General features: G+C 38.9%; 1 protein-coding gene across 1 annotated transcript in view; it reads right to left on the bottom strand.

The window, feature by feature from the left end:
- The window catches only part of GRM3 (glutamate metabotropic receptor 3), a 318,817-nt gene that overhangs the window by 99,423 nt on the left and 198,770 nt on the right, over positions 1-20,624 (bottom strand). Inside the window, exon 3 of the mRNA XM_089685978.1 lies at positions 11,856-12,705. Within this exon, the coding sequence (XP_089542104.1) occupies positions 11,856-12,705 (850 nt within the window). The remainder of the gene's footprint in view (positions 1-11,855; positions 12,706-20,624) is intronic.

Genomic DNA, 20,624 nt, shown 5'->3' with positions numbered 1-20,624 from the left:
GTCCTTTCTTGGACACTGAAGATGCTGATTGTTTTTTCAGATCAATACACACACTCCGCCAGTGGTGTATTTAGGTTTTGTGCCGCCATAGGCAACACAAAAATTGGATGCCCCACCCCCCTGAGAGGAGAGAGCCTGACATTGACCAACAACACCCCTGCCCCCCACCTGAGGGAGCCTTCCACCAGTAGACATCCCCCCCGCCCTGGCGAGAGAGAGAGAGAGAGAAAGACACTCATGTTAGCAGCTCCGAACATCCCTGGGAACAAGAGTTGGGCTCTGTATACACCATCAAGGAGCCCTCAACCTCTCCCTGATCCCACCTGGTCCCCATGCCACATGTGTCTCTTCTTCTGTCCTTTCTTCTGGGGGGCAGTACTGCCCCCCTGAAAAAAGCCACCCTAGGCAAATGCCTTGTTTGCCTTGTGGTAACTATGCCCCTGCACTATGCTCCAATCCTTTAGAATCACCACTCCATCTTCTGATCTCAAAGCTGCACCGGCTTCAATGGGAGTCTCTAAAAAGGGGGAAGACTCCACCAGCTGACAGCCAATCAGAGTGCAGATCCAGGCATCCACCGAGGAGACATTGGCATCACAAGCATGACATCCTGGGGCACAAACAAAGCTGAGCTGGAAGCCCAGAAATACAAAGCACAGCCTCACCGAGATCCTGCCCCACATCATCTGCTCTCGGTGGTCCCAGACAATTTTTTATTATTATGAATTTTTCATGGGCAATTATTTTTTATTAAGTTAATATTATTTATTTTTGGTTAAGATAAATTTATTAGCACAGTTTATAGAGCTGTGCTATAGCGCCAACATTTTGGTTATATTGCGGAATGTTTTGAGATTGGCATTGGGTGCATGGTGGCTTGTTTTTTGATATATGTTGCTTTGGTACACTATTAAGAAGGGAGGCTGGTTTTTTGTTTTTTACATAGCAGCTCGCAAGATTGGTTATTTCAGTTCTCTGAGGCTATAGTCTGATCTTATGCTGTAATGGTGATAATGTAATGCAGTCAATCTGTAAATAAATGTAACAAAGCTCATTTTAGTTGCTAGATACAGTATAATGAGCTATGTGTAATTGCATGTATTATTTCTCTAACAAAACCTTGTCTTAAGAGACATTCACTTGTGCGGACCAGAAATCTTTAATCATAGAAGGAAAGGGAATTCAAACTAACATTCCAAACTTTGAAGTGGAAATACAGTAGACACAATATATCAGAACACTTATTTTATAGCTCCATCTGCAAGACATTTATTTTTACATGTTTCTACATATAGACTTGACTTACCGTGCTTTCCTATAATGAACTCACAGGAAGTACTGTATTATATGCTCTGGGAAATAAAGGGAATCGTATAATAATGAAAATGTTATGTCCTTGAGTTATTATGTATAAGTCTAGAGAAGTAAATACTTAGTGTGAATAAGTTTGTTCATTAAGCCCAGGTTCACAAATATGCGGTTTGGTACATTGCTTGTGATTCGCACAGGAACCGCACAACATTCCTGTGCAAATCACATACGATTTATGTGCGCTGCAATTGGAGCTATTAATTTTGTATGGTTCTAATCGCACCGCACCCACACCAAAAATGTGCAGGGCCCTTTTTCGGGGTGTTGTTAACTTAACATACACACCTGTTCGCATGAACGGGGTGCGATTCTGATGCAGTGCGGAATTCTCACAGAAAACGCTGTGAATTCTGCACCCCATCAGTGTGAACCCAGGCTATATGTGCAAATCATTAGCTAAGTGTATGTGGAATATTTTCATAGGTATATTTTAACATGCATAAAGGGTGAAAATGCCGTGGTTAATCCCACGTTCTCAGGTCTGCGCCCTAGGCAAGACCAGCTACTTGCACCCACCCCCCCAAGAAAAAAAACCCATCTTGCATCAGAAATCCTGCATAACACTAAACTGATGACTGTAGGGGTTCTGCGTGCGTGCACTCATGAAACGACAAAAAACTGCAGTACCCTACATTTGTTTCATAGGCAATGCTTTAAAAGCCCCAAGGGGTCATCAGCTTAGTGTTATGCAGGGGTTCTGATGCTAGAATTGTTGCTCTCACTCAGGCGTTCGTGGGGATACATAACATATGTAAGGCAATTGCAGGTGCCAAAGTGCATGCATTTTTGTATGTATGTGTGTTAGGGGGGGCTCTAACTTTTTTATGTGTCTTATATTTTACTATTGTTATTCTTTTTTTGAACAGTTGACTATTTTTTTTTTCTTTCTACATAGCTTTTATTGCTATCAAATAGGGGACTGATAGCCCCCCTAATGTGATACATGTCATATAGGTGACAGATACTCTTTATTAGACATTCAGGGTCTATTAGACCCTGGATGTCTCCTCTGCACTCTGCTACAGCTGATGGAACACAGATGGTGACCCATCAGCTGCTTCCCCGTGGGGGAAGTGATGAGGAGCATAGATGATCCCAGTCAAGGGTATGCCCCCCATTGTGGACAGGGCTGTCACAGGGCTTCCCAGCTCTGGCAGTGATGAAGGGGGTGATGATGTTGTCCCCCCTCCCCAGACAGGTCCATGATTGGGATGACAGAGAAGGGTCTACTCAACGCTCACTGATCTCCCTCTTCCCCCCCCCGATGGATGATGAGGTGTTGGGGATTCCCTGGGTCAGTCCCAGCTGTCTCCATCCACAATGCCTCCTGGTGCCCACCCTAATCCTCCAATGGCTGCACACAACCCAGCACCAGCTTCACAGTGCCCAGGGAGGGAGGTGGGCAGAGAGCTGACACCGGCACTGCTAAGATTCCAGCTATGGAGGAGGAGAGGAAGGGAAGATGGCTGCTAAAGGCTGATTGAATGGCTGCAAATCTCCCGCTCCTCCTTGGTGTGAGTCAGTGTGTGATCACGGCTGCAGAGCGGGGAGGAGACAAAGGCAGCCTGTCCTATGACATCCCCGCTCTGCACTACACTCTGCCACCACAGCTAGGTGGGCACAGGAGCCACACTCCTCATGGGGATACTGAGCAGAAGATAGCCTGAAATCAGTGGCTGCGGCTGCACCCTAGGTGAGCAGTGCACCCTAGGCAGCTGCCTAGTTCACCTAGTAGTAGTGCTGGCCCTGCACATACACCTTACAGCGTTGCCACCCCAACATTGAAAGCAGACCTAGATCATGTTTTCTGGAAGGATCAACAGGTATGATTAGCATTTCATAAATGAACAAGAGAGAAGACATCTACTGTGTAAGTGACTCCTGGTTAAGGGACTGAACACATTGTTTCTGAAGAGCGATTCACTTTCAGGTCACTGTTCAGAGAGCATTTGGTAGATGGTAAGGAAGCATTGTATAACCTCCTCACCATCTGCTTTAAACCCTTCAACCCTACACTAGCATGACTCAACTACATGCATTGCACATAGTCGCAGAGAACTTGCAGGGCAGGCGCATTAGCTTGAAAGGGCCACTTTCAGCAGGTGCCCACTGTAATTAATGGGGGTATAATTCCTGCCATATTTTTCTTCCATATGGGCTATTTTACAGTTTATCACTTTTGGCACAGCAGTCACATAATTCAATGAATTTAGAATTTATTTTAGAATTATATTATGGTTCATCACTGTTGGTCTGACATGTAAGGGAAAACAGAATGAGAAAACTCTGCAGCCTCTTCTTTTTATTGGATTATTTATGTCTGTGTGTAGAATTAGAGCCGGTTCACACTATAGAAACACAGTCCAGATGCCTTCCGGATACATTTTGGTGTATTTTTCCATCCGTTCCTGTGCATTTTTGGTGCTTTCCAGTGTGTTCCGGTGTGTTTTTTTATGCGTTTTACCCCGTTCCAGTACAGTTTTGTGCAGAAAAAATGCAGCATGTTCTACTTTTTTCTGCAACTGGAACACACTGGAACTGCAAGCACTGATGTGAACTATGACACTGACAACCATATAACCTACTTTCTGTGCATTTTGGATGCAGAAAAAAAGCAACTGAAACTCATGTTGTGTGAACTGGCCCTTAAAGCTATGAAATCATAGCAGCCTTTCAGATCCCTCCTCATCTCATTATTCAAATAAAGGTGAAAGGTCCAATCTGATTGGTTGCTGTGAGACCATCATTTCGCCTTTCTTTTTGATAATACAAGTCTGTCATGATCATCAAGTCACATTATCTTGTACTAAGTAATATATCTATTGACACAATTTTTATTATTTTAAGATTAATATTATTATTATTATACAGTATTTATAAAGCGCCAATAGTTCGCTCAGCGCTGTACATTACAAAGGGGGACAGAACATGTGACAGAACAATACCAATACAATGCAAAATATGAGGGGATCGAGGGCCCTGCTCTTTCGAGCTTACAATCTAGGAGATGGCACCTTTTTACATAAGATTTATTCTAACCGAGTACATGATTGCTTTTGATTGGAATTATGCATCTGTACGTGTAATGCATATATATATATTTATTGTGTATAGTTATGTGTGATGATCTTGCACTTTTTATTTCATTTTGCGCAATTTTTTTTTATCCATATTGCTTCTCTCTTTTGTCAGTCTGATTATTTCCCTTGAAACATTTGTTAAAAATTGCCAAAGTGAAATGCTGAAGCAGCTAACTGAATCATTTGACTTTTTTTCTTCCTGATTAACTTTATAACCTAACCTTGTGTTTTCTTTCCACTTACAATGAACTAATTGCTCTTTGGAGCATAAAACTATAGTTTTAAGAAGATGTCCCCAAATGGCTGCCCTCTCTTTCCTTAGCAACGCCATATGCCGGTATATTGACCTCATATCTTACCGTAATCCTATTTGAAAGGCTATAGCCTAAATTCCACTTTCTTCTGGTATCCAAGTCTGGTAGTTTTTTTCCATTGTGTATAATAGAGAACTGTCACCTTTTAGGCTTGACTTTTTCAAATGTTTAAACATGCATTATTTCACACACTTGTAATGTCTCATTGATGACTAATGTGCTCATGATAACAGTGTCTTATGCTATCAGAGGCAGAAAGCTTCGAAGCTTTAGAAAACAATACCAAATAGGTCTATTTCTTTATAAATTATATTACATTTCCTTATTTCGTTGATGCTCAAATCTGGACACGCAATCACCCCAAGATCTTGAATACTGCAGAAAGCAGCAACAGCAATATCTGCATCATTCCTCTGTGAGTCTGGTGCAAGTAGTGGGCTCTGGGCTCATAGGAAGTGGACAGGCAGTTGATCAGTTTGATCAGTGGTGGTCAACCTAAAAATTATAGAGAGCCTCAAGTGCAGCCCCCAACGCTTCCAGAGGGCTGCACAATAGCAGTACACCTTAATGACCAATTATGTTAGTCTTGATAATTTTTTTGCAGTGTATCACAATGCTTGCAGAAGAAGAGTACAATAGTCTCCAGCATGGTTGTCAGTGAGTGTAATAATAACCCACAGTATTGTTGTCGGTGATTGTAATAATAGCCCCAAAAACTGGTATCAGTAACATTACCACGCTCTGGTGATCAGTGACATTGAAAGTCAACTGGTACATGCGCAGATAGGGTGGTTTATTTGATATGTAAGGTCTGTCACTGCCGTTACCAGCTAAACTCAACAACCCTGATGATGATGCCCATTAGCTGGCGAAACATGTTGGGAGGAGCCTAGTCGGTGACTTGAACTACATGCCGATCTCCTGCATCCAGATTGTTTGTTTTATGCTCTAAGACTTCTTTATTCCTGTGAGTACCCTCTATTTTTAATAAAGCAATTGGTTCTTTTTGGAGGAACTGCTTTGCAGCTGCGGGGATGATATAGATCAGGGGTGTCAAACTGACGGCCCTCCAGGGGTTGCGCAACTACAAGTCCCATCATGCCTCTGCCTTTGGCAATCATGCTTGTAACTGTCAAACTTGCAATGGTTCATGGGACTTGTAGTTTGGCAACAGCTGGAGGGCCACCAGTTTGACACCTGTGGTATAGATTGTTCATTGGCACTTTCTCATACCATGGTGGAGTACAACATGTTCTGTGCTGGGGCACACACAAGCATTAACTGATCTCTATCCATTTGAAATCAGATCATCTGGTAAGAGGCCAACTGTATGTGGTGGAGGACACGATGTTTTCACTCGTTGGATGGATGGACTTTGGTCATAGTTTTACAGCATATTCCCCGTTTGTTTTATGGATTGATTTTCTGTCACAACATATTTATTGATTCATCTGTCAAGCACTTGATCACGTGGACTTTTGTTTATTATATTATTTTTCATATTTTATAAATATAATTTATGATGATAACTGTAAACTGTTGGATAATATGTGATTAGCGCACCTTTTTTGTGGTATATATTGAAAGTCAACTGCCTATTCCCCTATTCATGCATTAGTGGCCATGGCACATTAACTCTCACATCCTCCATATTGGTGGTCATGGCAGTGAAAGTGTTAGCTAACAGCTTTTCAGTGCCAGGCACCCTGATTCCACTCTTCAGTTTGACTGGTTCCCAATAGCCCATGGGCCACATGCAGAGAGCAGGAGGGCCTCATGTTGGGCAGCAGGGGGTTACATGATAACTCTGCTGAGGATAGTGCTAAAGATTAAGTGAGTATAGCTGTTTTATTTTATAGTTAACTGTTACATCTCAAATCATTTTTTACTCTTGACACAAGTTGGACTTAGGCTTTACCAACATATACACTAGTCAGTGGCATTTTTACCGTTGGTAATACAACAAAAACTGTTTTTTTTGTGAACTCGTGCATAAATTGCTAAACAATATGGAGACAGAGATGTTTAAAAAAAATAAGTCAGGCCTGCTTTCAGTCTGCAAATAAAAGATTTTCCAAATTAATTCCAAGTAATCTGGATCAGTTTGCTCATATCTAGGAACCAGGTGCATGTGGTAATTCCTTTTGCAAAAACAGATAAGGGTACAACACTTTTCACACTTTTTTTTACAAGGGAAAATCTCACTTACAAATACTTTCTATTTTAAAGATGAAATTGAAAACCATTAGCAAGAAAAATGTCATGTAATTTCTTAACAGTTTGTCAAAGCAACACATTTGTTTACATTTCCATGATGAGATATGAAGATGTTACAACTCCCACTTATTAACACCCACTCACATTTCCTGATGTCTTACCACTACAGACATCCTTTGCAAGTAGCAGCAGATTTCTTGTAAAAACAGTAATTTCTATTTTGCTACACTACCCATATTTCAAACCATTTATTTTCACTTTTGTCCAGTAATCAAAGAAGCAATAGCTGCCACTGCTGCTATTAAGCTAGGTCTTGAATATGCACATTTGCAGGGCAAAACTAAATAGTGGTAGAATATCCATACCAATTATATTTTCTCAGGGCAGTGGACTGGAAGATTATCCCAAGGATACAGGTCTTCCTATATGTGACTATTCGAGGAACATTTGCAGGGTATGGAGCATTTCTTGACTAAATTTTGGTGATGTAAATGTAAAAGTGATCTCCAGGATGATATTGAAATATACCAAATAATAAAGCTTTGTAATTATTAAAAGACAATTAAATGTATTTTGTTTAATGTAATTATCATAAGCATCTGAATTTGACCTATCGGTCTCTTAGAAGCTAAACTAGGAGAAGAGGACAAAACTAAGAGCCAATCAGGTTTGCTGCTTGAATTTTTATTGACAAACAATTTTCTCACTGGAGGGAAAATCAGTGGGATGACCTACCAGTATTTTGCTGTTCCTTCACTGTACAACCACAGGTTGTGGGCAGGAAGGTGACCTAGCTGTATTGCCTAAATACAGCAGAAAAACCCTTCCTATGCTGTCTGGCAGAGCTGTTTAAAGTGGTTCTGAAGGCTCAAGGTTTTTTTATCTTCATGCATTCTGTTCATGAAGATAAAAAAACCTTCTCTGTGCAGCATCCCCCAAGCTTCTTCTAATACTCACCTAAGGCACTCTTGATCCAGCAATGTGAACTGGAGTCTCGGCTATCCTGGGACTCCCTCTTCTCACTGGCTGAGACAGAAGCGGGAGCCATTGGCTCCCACTGCTGTCAATCACTGCTAATGAGCCAATGAGAAGAGAGAGGGGCGGGACCGAGCCTCGACTCCATGTGTGAATGGACACACAGTGCAGCGGGTGCGCTCATAGTAAGCTGCTTGCTATGGGGGCACTAGACAGGAGAGAGGGGCCAGGAGCGCCAGTGGGGGACTTGAGAAGTGATGGATCCAGGCTGCTCTGTGCAAAAACACTACACTGAGCAGGTAAGTATAGACATGATTGTTATTTTTTCTATTAAAAAAAGCCGTTAGAATCACTTTAATGATTGGGACTGGGTGGAAAGGAGTACAAATCCTTTAAAGATTCGTTTGGGATTCTAAAAAACATTTATACTCACCTAGCTGGATACAGCATTGGTCCAATGCTGCATCTATCCCCAGCCACTTCTAAGACTGAGCAATCAAGCACCTCTGATCGCTCATTTCTCGGTCTTCAGTGAACAGAGAGCCAGTGACTGTCTGTCACCACCCTACTGCACTCACTGGAGTGCAGTCTCTCACTGTCTGTTGCCACCCCTCCAGCACTCACTGTGGTGCCAGGCTATGGAGAGGGTGGGAGCAGCTGGCTGAGGCTTTCATTAGGCTTGCAAGCATCTGGGTGGATCCCGACATTAAAGCCAGATCTCTCCAGAGTTTGGACTGGCTGAGTGACGTCAGCTGACAGTAGGCTTTAGCCCACTGTTGGCTGAACATGGGTAACAGGAGTGCAGAACAAAGTGCACTCTTGTGACCCACAGGAGAATTAAGACCAAAAGAGTGTTGGCCCTACTTCTCATTTAAGAACGTAAAGCATCTCCCTTACGTAGTTAAACAATGTATTTAGCTGTTTGTCTGGAGTTCAGCTTTTAGGCAAAAATTTAACAATGGCACCTGTTTTACATATTGCCTCCCTTCATTTGTTTAATTAACAAAGCCCACTAGTCCAAGCTTAGCTTGAAAACTGACTTCAACTAGAAAGTGAGTTTGGTTAGCCTGTATATGGCCTAGCACAGCTTTCAGAAAACCCATCGGGTGGAATTCAATAAAGTTGCTATGCCACTTTTCTGGCATTAATCCCTCTTATTAATGTATTGAATCAAATTCATGAAGCATCTGCAACACTTTTGGTTTGACAGCGACTCATGCACCAAATTCAGGTAGTTCTAAAGTGTGTCACTTTTATATTTTGGCACAATGAATGCGCCAAATTCAAAATAAAATATCAGTTCATATTTTACAAAAGTGGAGCTAATTAGGACCGACTCTCTTTAGGCATACAGAGAGAGAAAATGGAGCAGACAAATTTTACGAAAGTGTCTTGCAAGCATTCTAAAAGTGGTGCATTGTGTGCCAAATTCAAGTACAAAAGTTACATGAATCTGGTTCATGCTGCACCACTTTTAGCATGAGAGACACTTTCACAAAATCTGTCTGAGCCAGTTTTTATGAATTCCAGAGATTAACATTTTGGCTTCCTTTTTTGTTTCCCTAGTAAAAATGTATATAAGCCAGTTGTTACTTTGGTTGACTTTGGACAAAGAAAAATTCTCATACAGTTGCACTTACTTAGCTTCCTATGACTGTTTAAAGAACAATACAAAATTGTTCAACATACTTTGCAACCAGTGAGCATAAAAAAACTTACTAAACTCTTATAGCATCTCAGGTTAAAATCAGAGGTTTTTGTTGCATACATCTGCAAACACATGTAAAGCTACACTTTTCCATCAAGGCATCTCTGTAAAGTGCAGTCCCTAACAAAACACTATCTGAGCTCCAAATTATGAGACATATGGCAATGCATTTCCTGAAAGAAGGTTGCCAGAAGGCAACCCTTTCCTCCTTGATGGTGCAGCAACACACGGAAGCCAAATATCGCTCAAGGCAGCTGTGGACTCCCAGTGTTGTTTTGCAACCACTCAGATCAATTTAAAACTTGCAAAAAAGGACGAAAGGTGAATTGGGAGAAGAGGGAAAGGTGAACATAAGCAGAAAAAAAGTTGCCTAACAGCCTTTCAAGCTAGTCAGCCCTTAACACGTAACTAAACATTTTTGAAGGCTGAAATTTTGAGGTTTATGTGATACCATTTTTTTTTAACTAACCTAATTCCCTTATGACCGCCTAACACAGCTTTTCTCAACCTATTCAGCACTGAAATAACATTCTGGTCTCAAGGAACTCCTGCTAAAAATGACTATATCTACAATGATACATTAGTGTGATGGTCAGTGGGAAGAATGTATATCCAAACTGCCTCCACCCTTCACTGAGACCAAACAACAGTGAAGGGTGGAGGCAGTTTAGATAGACATGCTGGCAGCCCCTGGCCAATGTTGAGGCCTGGTGGCCGGTCCTTTTGTGATTTACTAGCAAGTGGAAAGCACGGTATATTCAGCTGTATGGTGGAAGCTGGGTTTGGCCATTTGAGCTTGTAGCTGTTGATGAGCCATATGTATTTTTTCCAGATTTCTAAAGACATCAGGAGTACACATCATTATCTATCTAATCATCATTAGGAACATCCCGAGGAGGGCTTATGACCCTCGCTTTATACAACTAAGCACTGCTTACTAAAGTCTAACCCTTTAATATACTTGCAGATGATACTAGTGGTTCATCTAAAGCATGGATCCTGAGGAAAAAACGCAGTGAAACGCATTCATCCTATACACTTTGAAAGGATCTAGATAACCTCCATTTTGTTGATGTACGCCATTTTAAGTATTAAGTTAGGTTTTTGCAGATATATTAGAAGTTTAATGAAACTGTTTTAGTTTGCTCAAGGATGTATCAACAAAAGATAACATGACCCTGAAATTTTCTTTGTCTGACTAATTCTCTGAAAGCTAGCAAAAACATTTTATACCAAGAAATGTATATGTCATGTTTCATGTAGCTAGCTCATGATGGAAACTTACAAGTTACAGTTTTGAAACTCGCTCCCCCCCTCCCTTATTTTTTCTGTATCCTATATAATCTTAGTAATGTCTAATAAACTTTGAACATCTCTGAACATAAGCTGCCGTTATTTCCGTGTTCAAGGGGTGTTCCCAGAATTCTGCTGATAAACCAGGAATCTCTCCACAGACCAGGGGTCTCTGAGGGGATAAGAAAATCATCCTTTCACACTTGTTGTGCATCTTACTGCTATTTCAATGTAACCACATGCTGATATCATCTTCAAAGATCATTTGGTTTTAAAATGTGAAGTGTGACTTTGTTTTTTAATGACAAACCAATAAAAGTAAATATATTTTTTAATACTGTTGTTCGATGTGATATTACAGTTTTATCCTCTCGGTGGCTGACACATACAAAGTCCCATTTTCACTGGAGATAGAACAGGACCACCTGATTTTACTGGATGTAACTGCACACTCTGGTTCTCTGTTTTCTGTTCATTACAGTAGATTAGTTAGTGTTTTTTGTTCAAATTCTTGCTTTCTGCTTCAGCAAAACTCCTGGTGTTTTGTTTTTCCCTGTCTCCAATTACAGGATTATGTTTTTTCTTTACGATAAAAACTGATTCTTAATGAATTTTAAGTAGCAGTTTGTATTCTGCTACTTAATTGTGAGCAATACAACTTACAACATCCATACCCCTCAGCTTCTAATTATGTAGCGCAACATCTGCAGTTGATGTTGCTATTACAGAGTTCACATTACCAAAAAATCTCCTTTGCTTGTGTATCGGTTCCATTTGCTTTCTATTGTTCCAGCGGGTCAAACAGATGGAAAATTGGCAATTAAAACAAATAAACACAACACATTATTTGAAATGGCTTATTGCAGTTAAATGAAAAGAATTCCCTCTAAGGCTTACCTGTAAAGTTAACTTTCAGCAGATAGTCCTTGTATAGCTTTTTGCCATCTAGTGTTTTCATGGCATCACACAGCTTTGTGGTGTTTGAACATAGGGTCCTTTGCATCTGATGAAGAGCATGAGCCATTGCATATACAGCATTTACCACAAACATTATTTTGGATTCTTGTTCATAATTAGAACTGTTAATATTGAAGCGTTTATCACATGGTCTATCAGTCTTGTTGTACAAGCTACACTGAAATTTTTGCTGCCAAAAATCCTTAAACCAGGGATTGCGGTGATTATTGCTGGGATTAAGGCTTTGAAAATACTTGTCAAACTCCTTAACCTTATGGGAAGCAAGTTCTAATGTAATTGCCCCATATGCAATGTGTTCATTGCCTTTCACAATACTTTCTTGGGCACCCCACCCATCACTGGCAATCCAAGTAAAGGAAGCATTAAATCGATTAGCAGCTGCCAAGAGTTCTCTTGTGTCATCACTGCGCATAAAAAGAACCACAACCTTAGCATTTGGCTTTTGTAGCAATTCTCGTATAGCACTGTCGTAGGACTTTTTAATATTTGATCTTCCAACTTTTTCTGAAGTGGCAATACAAATATTTCTTAGTCGCGCTTCTTGTTCAAAAGCTTCAATTCCAGTCTCTCCATAATCTCCCTCAGAAGCGACAGTAGATACATATGTCCAGTTAAAGAAACGTAGGATCTCAGCCATTGCTTTTGCCTGATAGAAGTCTGGTGGCACTGTCCTTGCAAAGTAATCATACCGTGATTTATCACTAAGTTTGGCACTGGTGGAAGCATAGCTTATCTGAGGAATATGGAAGAGCCTTAGTAAATTTGCAACCTGTCAATAAAAAATTAGGAAGACGTTAAGAAAAAAACGTATTTTTGAAGAATACAGGAACATATCAAAGGCTGAAATAATTATAAACTTTACAGAGACGGCACAGAAATGAACAGTCGGTTGTGACCTAATACGTGCAGACAATATAATGATCACCTTTTTCATGATAGGAAGACTCACGATTTCCTTTTTTTTGTGTTGCTAGAATTTGTGTCAAGTTAGAGGTTTAAAACTGTTAAAAAGCTCTATTTATATATAACATAACAGTGTCACCAAACAAACAATCCATATACCATATATTTCCCCCTATCCTTTTTAACTACTGGACAAGTACGACAATTGCTCACTGAATATTGTTTAACAGATATAAGTGGGCACTTCATTGCTGAAGAAGAAAAAAAGAACTACTTATTCACAATAATAACATTATGCCAACCCAATCAACAGAACAGCCAATTATATTATTATTTATATTTTGCTCCTTTTCTGAATAAACACAATTCAACTAAAAATCAAGGGCAGTGTTGAATATGAGAGTCTGTGATATTTTCATATCACCCACTGACCCATTGTACTAGAACTATATGAATAAATGATGTTATCCAATAGAATAAAATATTTAAATCACATCTGTATTTTGTGCATATGCTCTGTTGCTTTGTGTATTGTCCCTCAGTAGAACATATCTGAAAGACCTGACTTTTATTGCTAATAATGCTGTTTTTGATGAATAAATATGCAGGATTGCACACATATCCAAATAAACTCCCCAGACACTGCTACACATCAAAATTTGATAGGGATGAGCTACTTTATTAGCCATCAGGTATGATACGTATCTGCAAAAGCATTCAACTTTATTCTACAAAAAAAGAAACAAAAACTATACTTTCATAAACCTCCTTATTTTCTTATACTTTCATAATTTAGTCTGGCTTCCACACAATATATATTCTTTGACAATAAAACTCATTATCAAGCAAATAAAAGAAAAGGATATTAAACTAGCAGTAACAAACAGTATCTGGCTATTCTGAGCTTGTCAGTTGACCACTTTTTTTCCCTCTATTTGTTTGAATTCTTAGATCACTAGTAACAGTGTCGCTGCTGCTTTATTAAAACTTTATGGCAGATTAAGGTTTCTTGTACCCAGTAACCAATCAGAATACTTATTTTATTTTCACACATGCCCTGCAGAAAGGACATTTGAAATCTGATTGGTTGCTATAGTCAAGAAGACATAAATACAGTATATACACAGTTTTCAGATGTAAGGTACAAATATGTTCTAAAAATTATATATAAGGGTCTTTAGATGTTTAAATTAGAGTAGATGAAACACAAAATTCAGTAATAAGTGTTGAAACTGGAAAACAGAAGTTAGAGTTGTTCAACCAAAACAGAGATTCAATTAATATCACAAACATTTGTAGTCAAATATTTGCAATTTTTTAAATCTGCTTGGTGGGTTTATTGTTTCCTTCCTTGCTTCTTACGTGAACTGGTAAATATGTTCTTTAAACCCCTTTCCAATTCTCTCATGACCTAAAGTAGCTCTCCTTAGTCCATATATTGACTGCCTACCCTATGACATGCTACCCTCAGGTGGAGAATATCTATTTATTTTTCTGTAGCTGATATAATTCCATTGATGCATTATACCATTTACTGTTTTTGTTTTCATCTGAACTGAGAGAACGAGTGGATGGGAACCTGCATAGGGAAATTTAGTGTACTCTAGTAAGCTCATAAAAAGGACCAAATGATTCTTTAATAGTTGACTTCTTGATCTGACAGAGAGAAAATAAGGGATTAGAGGACTGGATTTGGTAGATCCCCAGTTGAACAAATTTTGTCAGCTCCACTCATCTCTAGTGAAAACCTATTTATCTTCACTTTCATCTGCTTTTTGTTTTGGAAAGAAGAAAAAAATTATACTCCATAAATCTTTAATAATGTAGCATAACATCCTGCTTATGCGAGTTTCAGATTATATTATTCACATTACGATGTGATTTAACAGAATGCCCTTTTTCATCCACTTCTCTTGATTATTGTAATTTGCTCTTACAGGATGTGAAAAAATTTGCATGCTTTGCTGTACTTGACAACCAGAAGAAGGAAGATCAAGTGAACATGGGCTAATCTTATGTAGATTTATTAGAGAGTTTTATCCTTACTCAAGTTTTCCTTTATAGCGTTGCTCCAGACAAGTACGTAAATGCATGGTTTCAATACATATACAATTTCTGGCAAAGGACTTGTAATTCTGTAAGCCAGTCTACTCATTTACAAAAAAGGAAGCTCCGTATATGAAGCTTGTTTATTAAGATTGTTCATTGGACAATCCGTCAGCATCATCACTACTGTCTAATTGGCAGGAACATGACCCAGCAAGCAGTAAAGGTGAACCAGAAAGAAGTAGAATTGAACTAGGATGTAGAAGAGTGATCTTCCTGTCTCTGCAGTTTGAACAAGGCTTGCAAATCACAAAATTGTCTGTGAAAAATTACAAATCTTTTTGGCTGTTAAAATAGCAAACATATACACTATATTGCCAAAAGTATTGGGAAGCCTGCCTTTACACGCACATGAACTATAATGGCATCCCCGTCTTAGTCCGTGGGGTTCAATATTAAGCTGGCTCACCCTTTGTAGCTATAACAGCTTCAACTCTTCATGGAAGGCTGTCCACAAGGTTTAGGAGTGTGTCTATGGGAATGTTTGACCATTCTTCTAGAAGCGAATTTGTGAGGTCAGGCACTGATGTCAGACGAGAAGGCCTGGCTCGCAGTCTCTGCTCTAATTCATCCTAAAGGTGTTCTTTCATTGGATTGAAGTTAGGACTATGTGCAGGCCAGTTAAGTTTCTCCACCCCAAAGGGGCCATCCCCAAACTGTTCCCACAAAGTTGGGAGCATGAAATTGTTCAAAATGTCATGGTATAATGACACCTTAAGAGTTCCTTTCACTGGAACTAAGGGATCAAGCACAACCCCTGAAAAACAACCCAACACCATAATCCCCCCTCCTCCAAACTTTATACTTGGCATAATGCAGTCAGGCAAGTACCGTTCTCCTTGCAACCGCCAAACCCAGAAACGTCCATCAGATTGCCAGACAGAGAAGCATGATTTGTCACTCCTGAGAACATGTCTCCACTGCTCTGGAGTCCAGTGGTGGTGTGCTTTACACCACTGCATCCAATGCTTTGCATTGCACTTGGTGATGTAAGGCTTGGATGCAGCTTCTCGGCCATGGAAATCCATTCCATGAAGCTCTCTACACACTGTTATTGTGCTAATATGAAGGTCACACGAAGTTTGGAGCTCTTTAGCTATCAACTCTAAGTTGTCGACTTCTGAGCACTGTGCTCTTTAGCATGCGCTGACCCCACTATGTCATTTTACGTGGCCTACCACGTCATGGCTGAGTTGCTGTTGTTCCCAGTTGCTTCTAATTTGTTATAATGCCACTAACAGTTGACTGTGGAATATTTAGTAGCAACAAAATTTCATGGATGGACTTATTGCACAGGTGGTAACCTATTACGGTACCACGCTTGAATTCACTGAGCTCCTGAGAGTGACCCATTCTTTCACAAATGTTTGTAGAAGCAGTCTGCATGCTTAGGTGCTTGATTTTATACACCTGTTGCCATGGAGGTGATTGGAACACCTGAATCCAATGATTTGGAGGAGTGACCCAATACTTTTGGCAATATAGTGTATATATATCAGTTCTGTATGTAAAGGTTTGCCTAGAGCACCACTTTTTTGCTGCTAACACGGAGGTATTATTCATAAGGAAACTTTAATTACAATAGTAACATCAATAATTTTGGTGCTAGAGGCTTGTGCTGTTTTCCCTAATAGCAGCAGGAGGTATGCGTGTGAAGTTTTTATTTTAGAATCTGAAGTTGTGATTAAATATTTCAGCATTAACTTAAATGGCTGTTATATGAAATACAGTTTATTTTCAAGCCAAGATTTTTTGGAAAGTCCTATGCTTAGAGTGGCAAAATTTATGGAGAGTGGTATTTTTCCATGCACTATTGCAATGCATTTTAACATGCGGCTCTCTATGCACTGCATTTTGGTGCCATTATTGTGAATTGCACACAAGTACATATATACAGTACACCATATCACATACATTTTAGCAAACCAAAGCAATGCATGCAATAATTCACATTAACATGTGCTTCCTTAAGCACAGGAAAAGTGAAACTCTGGCCTTCCTTTAAGAGACCAAGCTGTCCAGCAAAAGTGACAGATTGTTGAGACTAACCATTTACCATTAACAGTGCTTACAATGGTCAGCATTTATTCATTTATTTTCTTACTTTGTTAGTCAAGTCCATCTAAATACTTTCTCCCCACACTGACAATGTGCTGTCCAAGGTGTAAAGAAGAAAAATGTGTTACTGGCTGGATTACCAGGTTAAAATACAGAAAAGAAGTCTTAATAAAGAAAATGAATGCAGCCACTGCATTTAAGGATTGGTACGCTGCAATTTACTATTTTTTTTTATTAATGCTGCTGCAGGGGGATTTGTCCACCAGAGGCATGTTGATAAATTCATGATTTTTACCCAGGTTGATCAGAAAAAAAGCTTTGTGTTCATTGATAAAAATACAAGACTGCTTCTTAGAGTGCAAACACCTGACATTCTTTAATTTTGGCAGGGGGGGAAGTCATCCGTATTTCTGTGCCAGAGCAAAACACTGTAGCTAATGTTACTACAGTCCATTACACCACACACAGTGGGCACATAATTCTATAATGGAATATGTTCCTTTGGACCAGCTTACCCCAGACTATTTAAAGTTAAAATGAACTGTGAATTCTATTCTAAGCCTGTTGGAAAAACTCAAAGATGATGATTAGAAGATCTTGCTGAGTATGGCATAAGGTTTGAAACCTCATGGCTGCATGCATTGTATTGCATCTGTGACTGGGCAATGGCTCATTCCACATTCAGAATGAGAGGTCTGTAAATTATAAGGGAATGGCTTTCCACATAGTCACAAGAGCATTGGCCAAAGTTAAAGAGCTCAGTTGCAGCTTTACAATTTCTGCTTAGTTTTGATGCATTGCCCTCTGAATGGCAAGTGCTGTACCAAATAAAGATCAATTGCCACTTCAATTGAGACTAAATCTTAATGAATGCCATTCTACAACAAATTAAAACATCACAGATTACTCAGAAGGGCAACACAAAGTATGTTTATTGGCAATAGCCACAAATGATACATCAGAATCAGAATAATGTATCTTGTACAGAACTCAAAAGTAATATGACATCCATGTGGATGTGAAATTAGTTTTCCTGGGTCAATAATAATTCAGCTATGTTCCTATCATATTTTGTAGTTCATTTTTTATTCCATTTGTTATAAAAAAAAGTGCACACACAAGTAAATTTCCACTGAATTAAGTATACTGCTAAAATGATGAAATAATACTGGATATGTCACTATTTCTATAAACCCAATTAAACTAAATCCTGACTTGTTTTAGCAAGTCTGTAACAGAATATAAATTTATTAGCAATAGCATGGCAGTTAGCTTCAATCCAACATACTAGCTGAGAAGCATAGTGCGTCTCATCACCTGCTGGGGAAATTAGTAGCACTTTCATCATTTTTCCTGCCAGGTCATGCAATAGAAACCACCGATTTAACAAGTTGGGTTTTAGCAGTAATAGCCTGCTAATAACTCAACTTATATAAGAATATGCAATGCTTCTATGCAAAAGCTCATTAACTTTGCAAGTCATGAAATAAAGTAAGCATTTCCATGGCTTGTAATTTCCTTTACATACTAGGGTCCAAAAGTGTGTGCTACAGGATAGATCCTATCACATCTTTATCCACATCTAAATTTCTAACTTGTGCTTAGAGAGCTTCCAGAATTTTGATTTTATAATTTTCTATTTGAGTTACATAAGTGAGTGTTAAAATAATTGTTTGTAAATTTGGATAAATGCCATAAAAATTAATTTACAGATTATTTAGGACTCCGCATTTATATTAGCATGTTTTTCATTTGTGTTAGATGAAGTAGGGGATAGTGAAAATCCTTGTCAGCTTTTTTATTTTTATATCTGTATCCCATTGTGGATATTTAATTTGACTTTCTTGCTGGGAAACTCAATGTGAACTGTAAGAAAATTTCCCCAAAGCAAGGGAAAATTCCCTTTTACAGATTGTTCCCACTGGAAGACTTTCCCCCAACTTCGATTTGGTGACAACTGTAAAATGTTGGATTTCCTATATCTGTATAACCCCATGGCAATAGTAACCGTGACAAATAGAGAGGTTAAATATTCTTAGAAGGACCAGCTTGGTATGATATGCCTTGGCAAGGTATTCTATCCTTAATGAGTTATTAATTAATTATTTAATGCTGCTTAGTATGATGACATTTAGAGATGCTTTTCAGCCACCTAAGATACTCACATACATTAGATGATTATTGTCAAATCCAAATTGTCAGGCCTGAAAATATCAGTGATTGGTCACCCCAACAATTTGGTCCAAGCAAAAGTCTATTGGCCAAGTTGGATTTGTTGTCCAATAACCTATTATTCCTCCCAAAACAAAAAAGCAAAGCAGAAGTGTCTGCTCTGCTCATAAACCCAATAATCAGTATGCATGTTTGTATACCTCTTTTGGTTGAACATACAATATTTTATTATTTAGAAATGTGTACCTGTACTGTATTAATTCTTTGGATGTAAAGACTTACAGTCATTACCAAAAATATTGGCACCCCCTGCATTTCTGTCAGATAATGCACCACTTTGCCCAAAAAATTGTTGCAGTTACAGATGTTTAGGAATTCTCATGTTTATTTCTATATTTGTACTGGTATGACACAAAAAAGTGGAGAAACAAAAAGACAGATCTGATACATGACTGTATGTTTAAGCTTAAATTAAAGGAAACATGTTGCTACAGATATGCAGCCAATACAAAATCTTAAATTAACTCAAAATGATCCTAGTGTAACTGCCCGGTATCTGTTTTTATATTATCTTACTACAATATGCTGAAAAGCAGAAATCAGACTTTCTTCTACAGAAAGATGCTTGTTTACTTAAGTTGTTGTTAGCTGTAACACTATAGTTAGCAGAGCTTGGCATTGCATAACAAGACCCGCTAACTGCATTGGGTGCATGTGAAAGGGAAACTGGCACTTGCAAAGTGATTGTGGTCTCCTGAGGCTGATTTAACAGTGTGAACTATTGAACTGAAAAGCAACACAGATATGAAAAAAACAGCTATAAGATAGCTCACTACATTTTTTTTAATTTTTTTGTAGTTTATCCGGAAGCGTCATTATGTTTGGGTATAAATATTTCAGATAATATTTTATTTTTGTACTTTGAATTTTGCTTTTATAAATTGATTTATTATGTTATTAGGTGAGGTACCTTTTTAGATTGTGCTATCTGTTGAGGTGCCATATAGCTGTTTTGGTTACTTTTGTTTTTTTTGTGAAAACATTGGTGATTTTAGCTTTTTCCATTTCTAATTTCTTATGTTCTTACTTTCCTGAATACAACTGCAAAGAGTGAAATATTATATTCTATGTGCCAGTAATGGTTCTATAGCCTTTCTCATACACTGTGCGCACAGGTGAGGTACTGCAACCCAATTTACTCTCTCCCAGGCTGTGTTATGGTGCTTCACCGTGCCAGACTAGAAGTCTCCATCTGCTTCCCAGTAGATGCTTGTGAATGAATGTCAGCAATAAAGTGGAAAAATACAAAATACAAAGATTTTGCAGGGACAAATATCAAAAATATAAATAGTATAAGAATAAAGGAGGGTATAAAACACAAACCACTGATGGCAAAAGTGGCCAAATGCAAATCAAGGTCCCACCTGAGCTTTAAACCCAAAGGTGACC

Source organism: Staurois parvus, unplaced genomic scaffold, assembly GCF_062004578.1.
Source record: "Staurois parvus isolate SC_StPar_1 unplaced genomic scaffold, SC_StPar_1.0 ptg000019l, whole genome shotgun sequence".
NCBI lineage: Eukaryota > Metazoa > Chordata > Amphibia > Anura > Ranidae > Staurois > Staurois parvus.
This window is presented reverse-complemented; position numbering and strand designations above follow the sequence as displayed.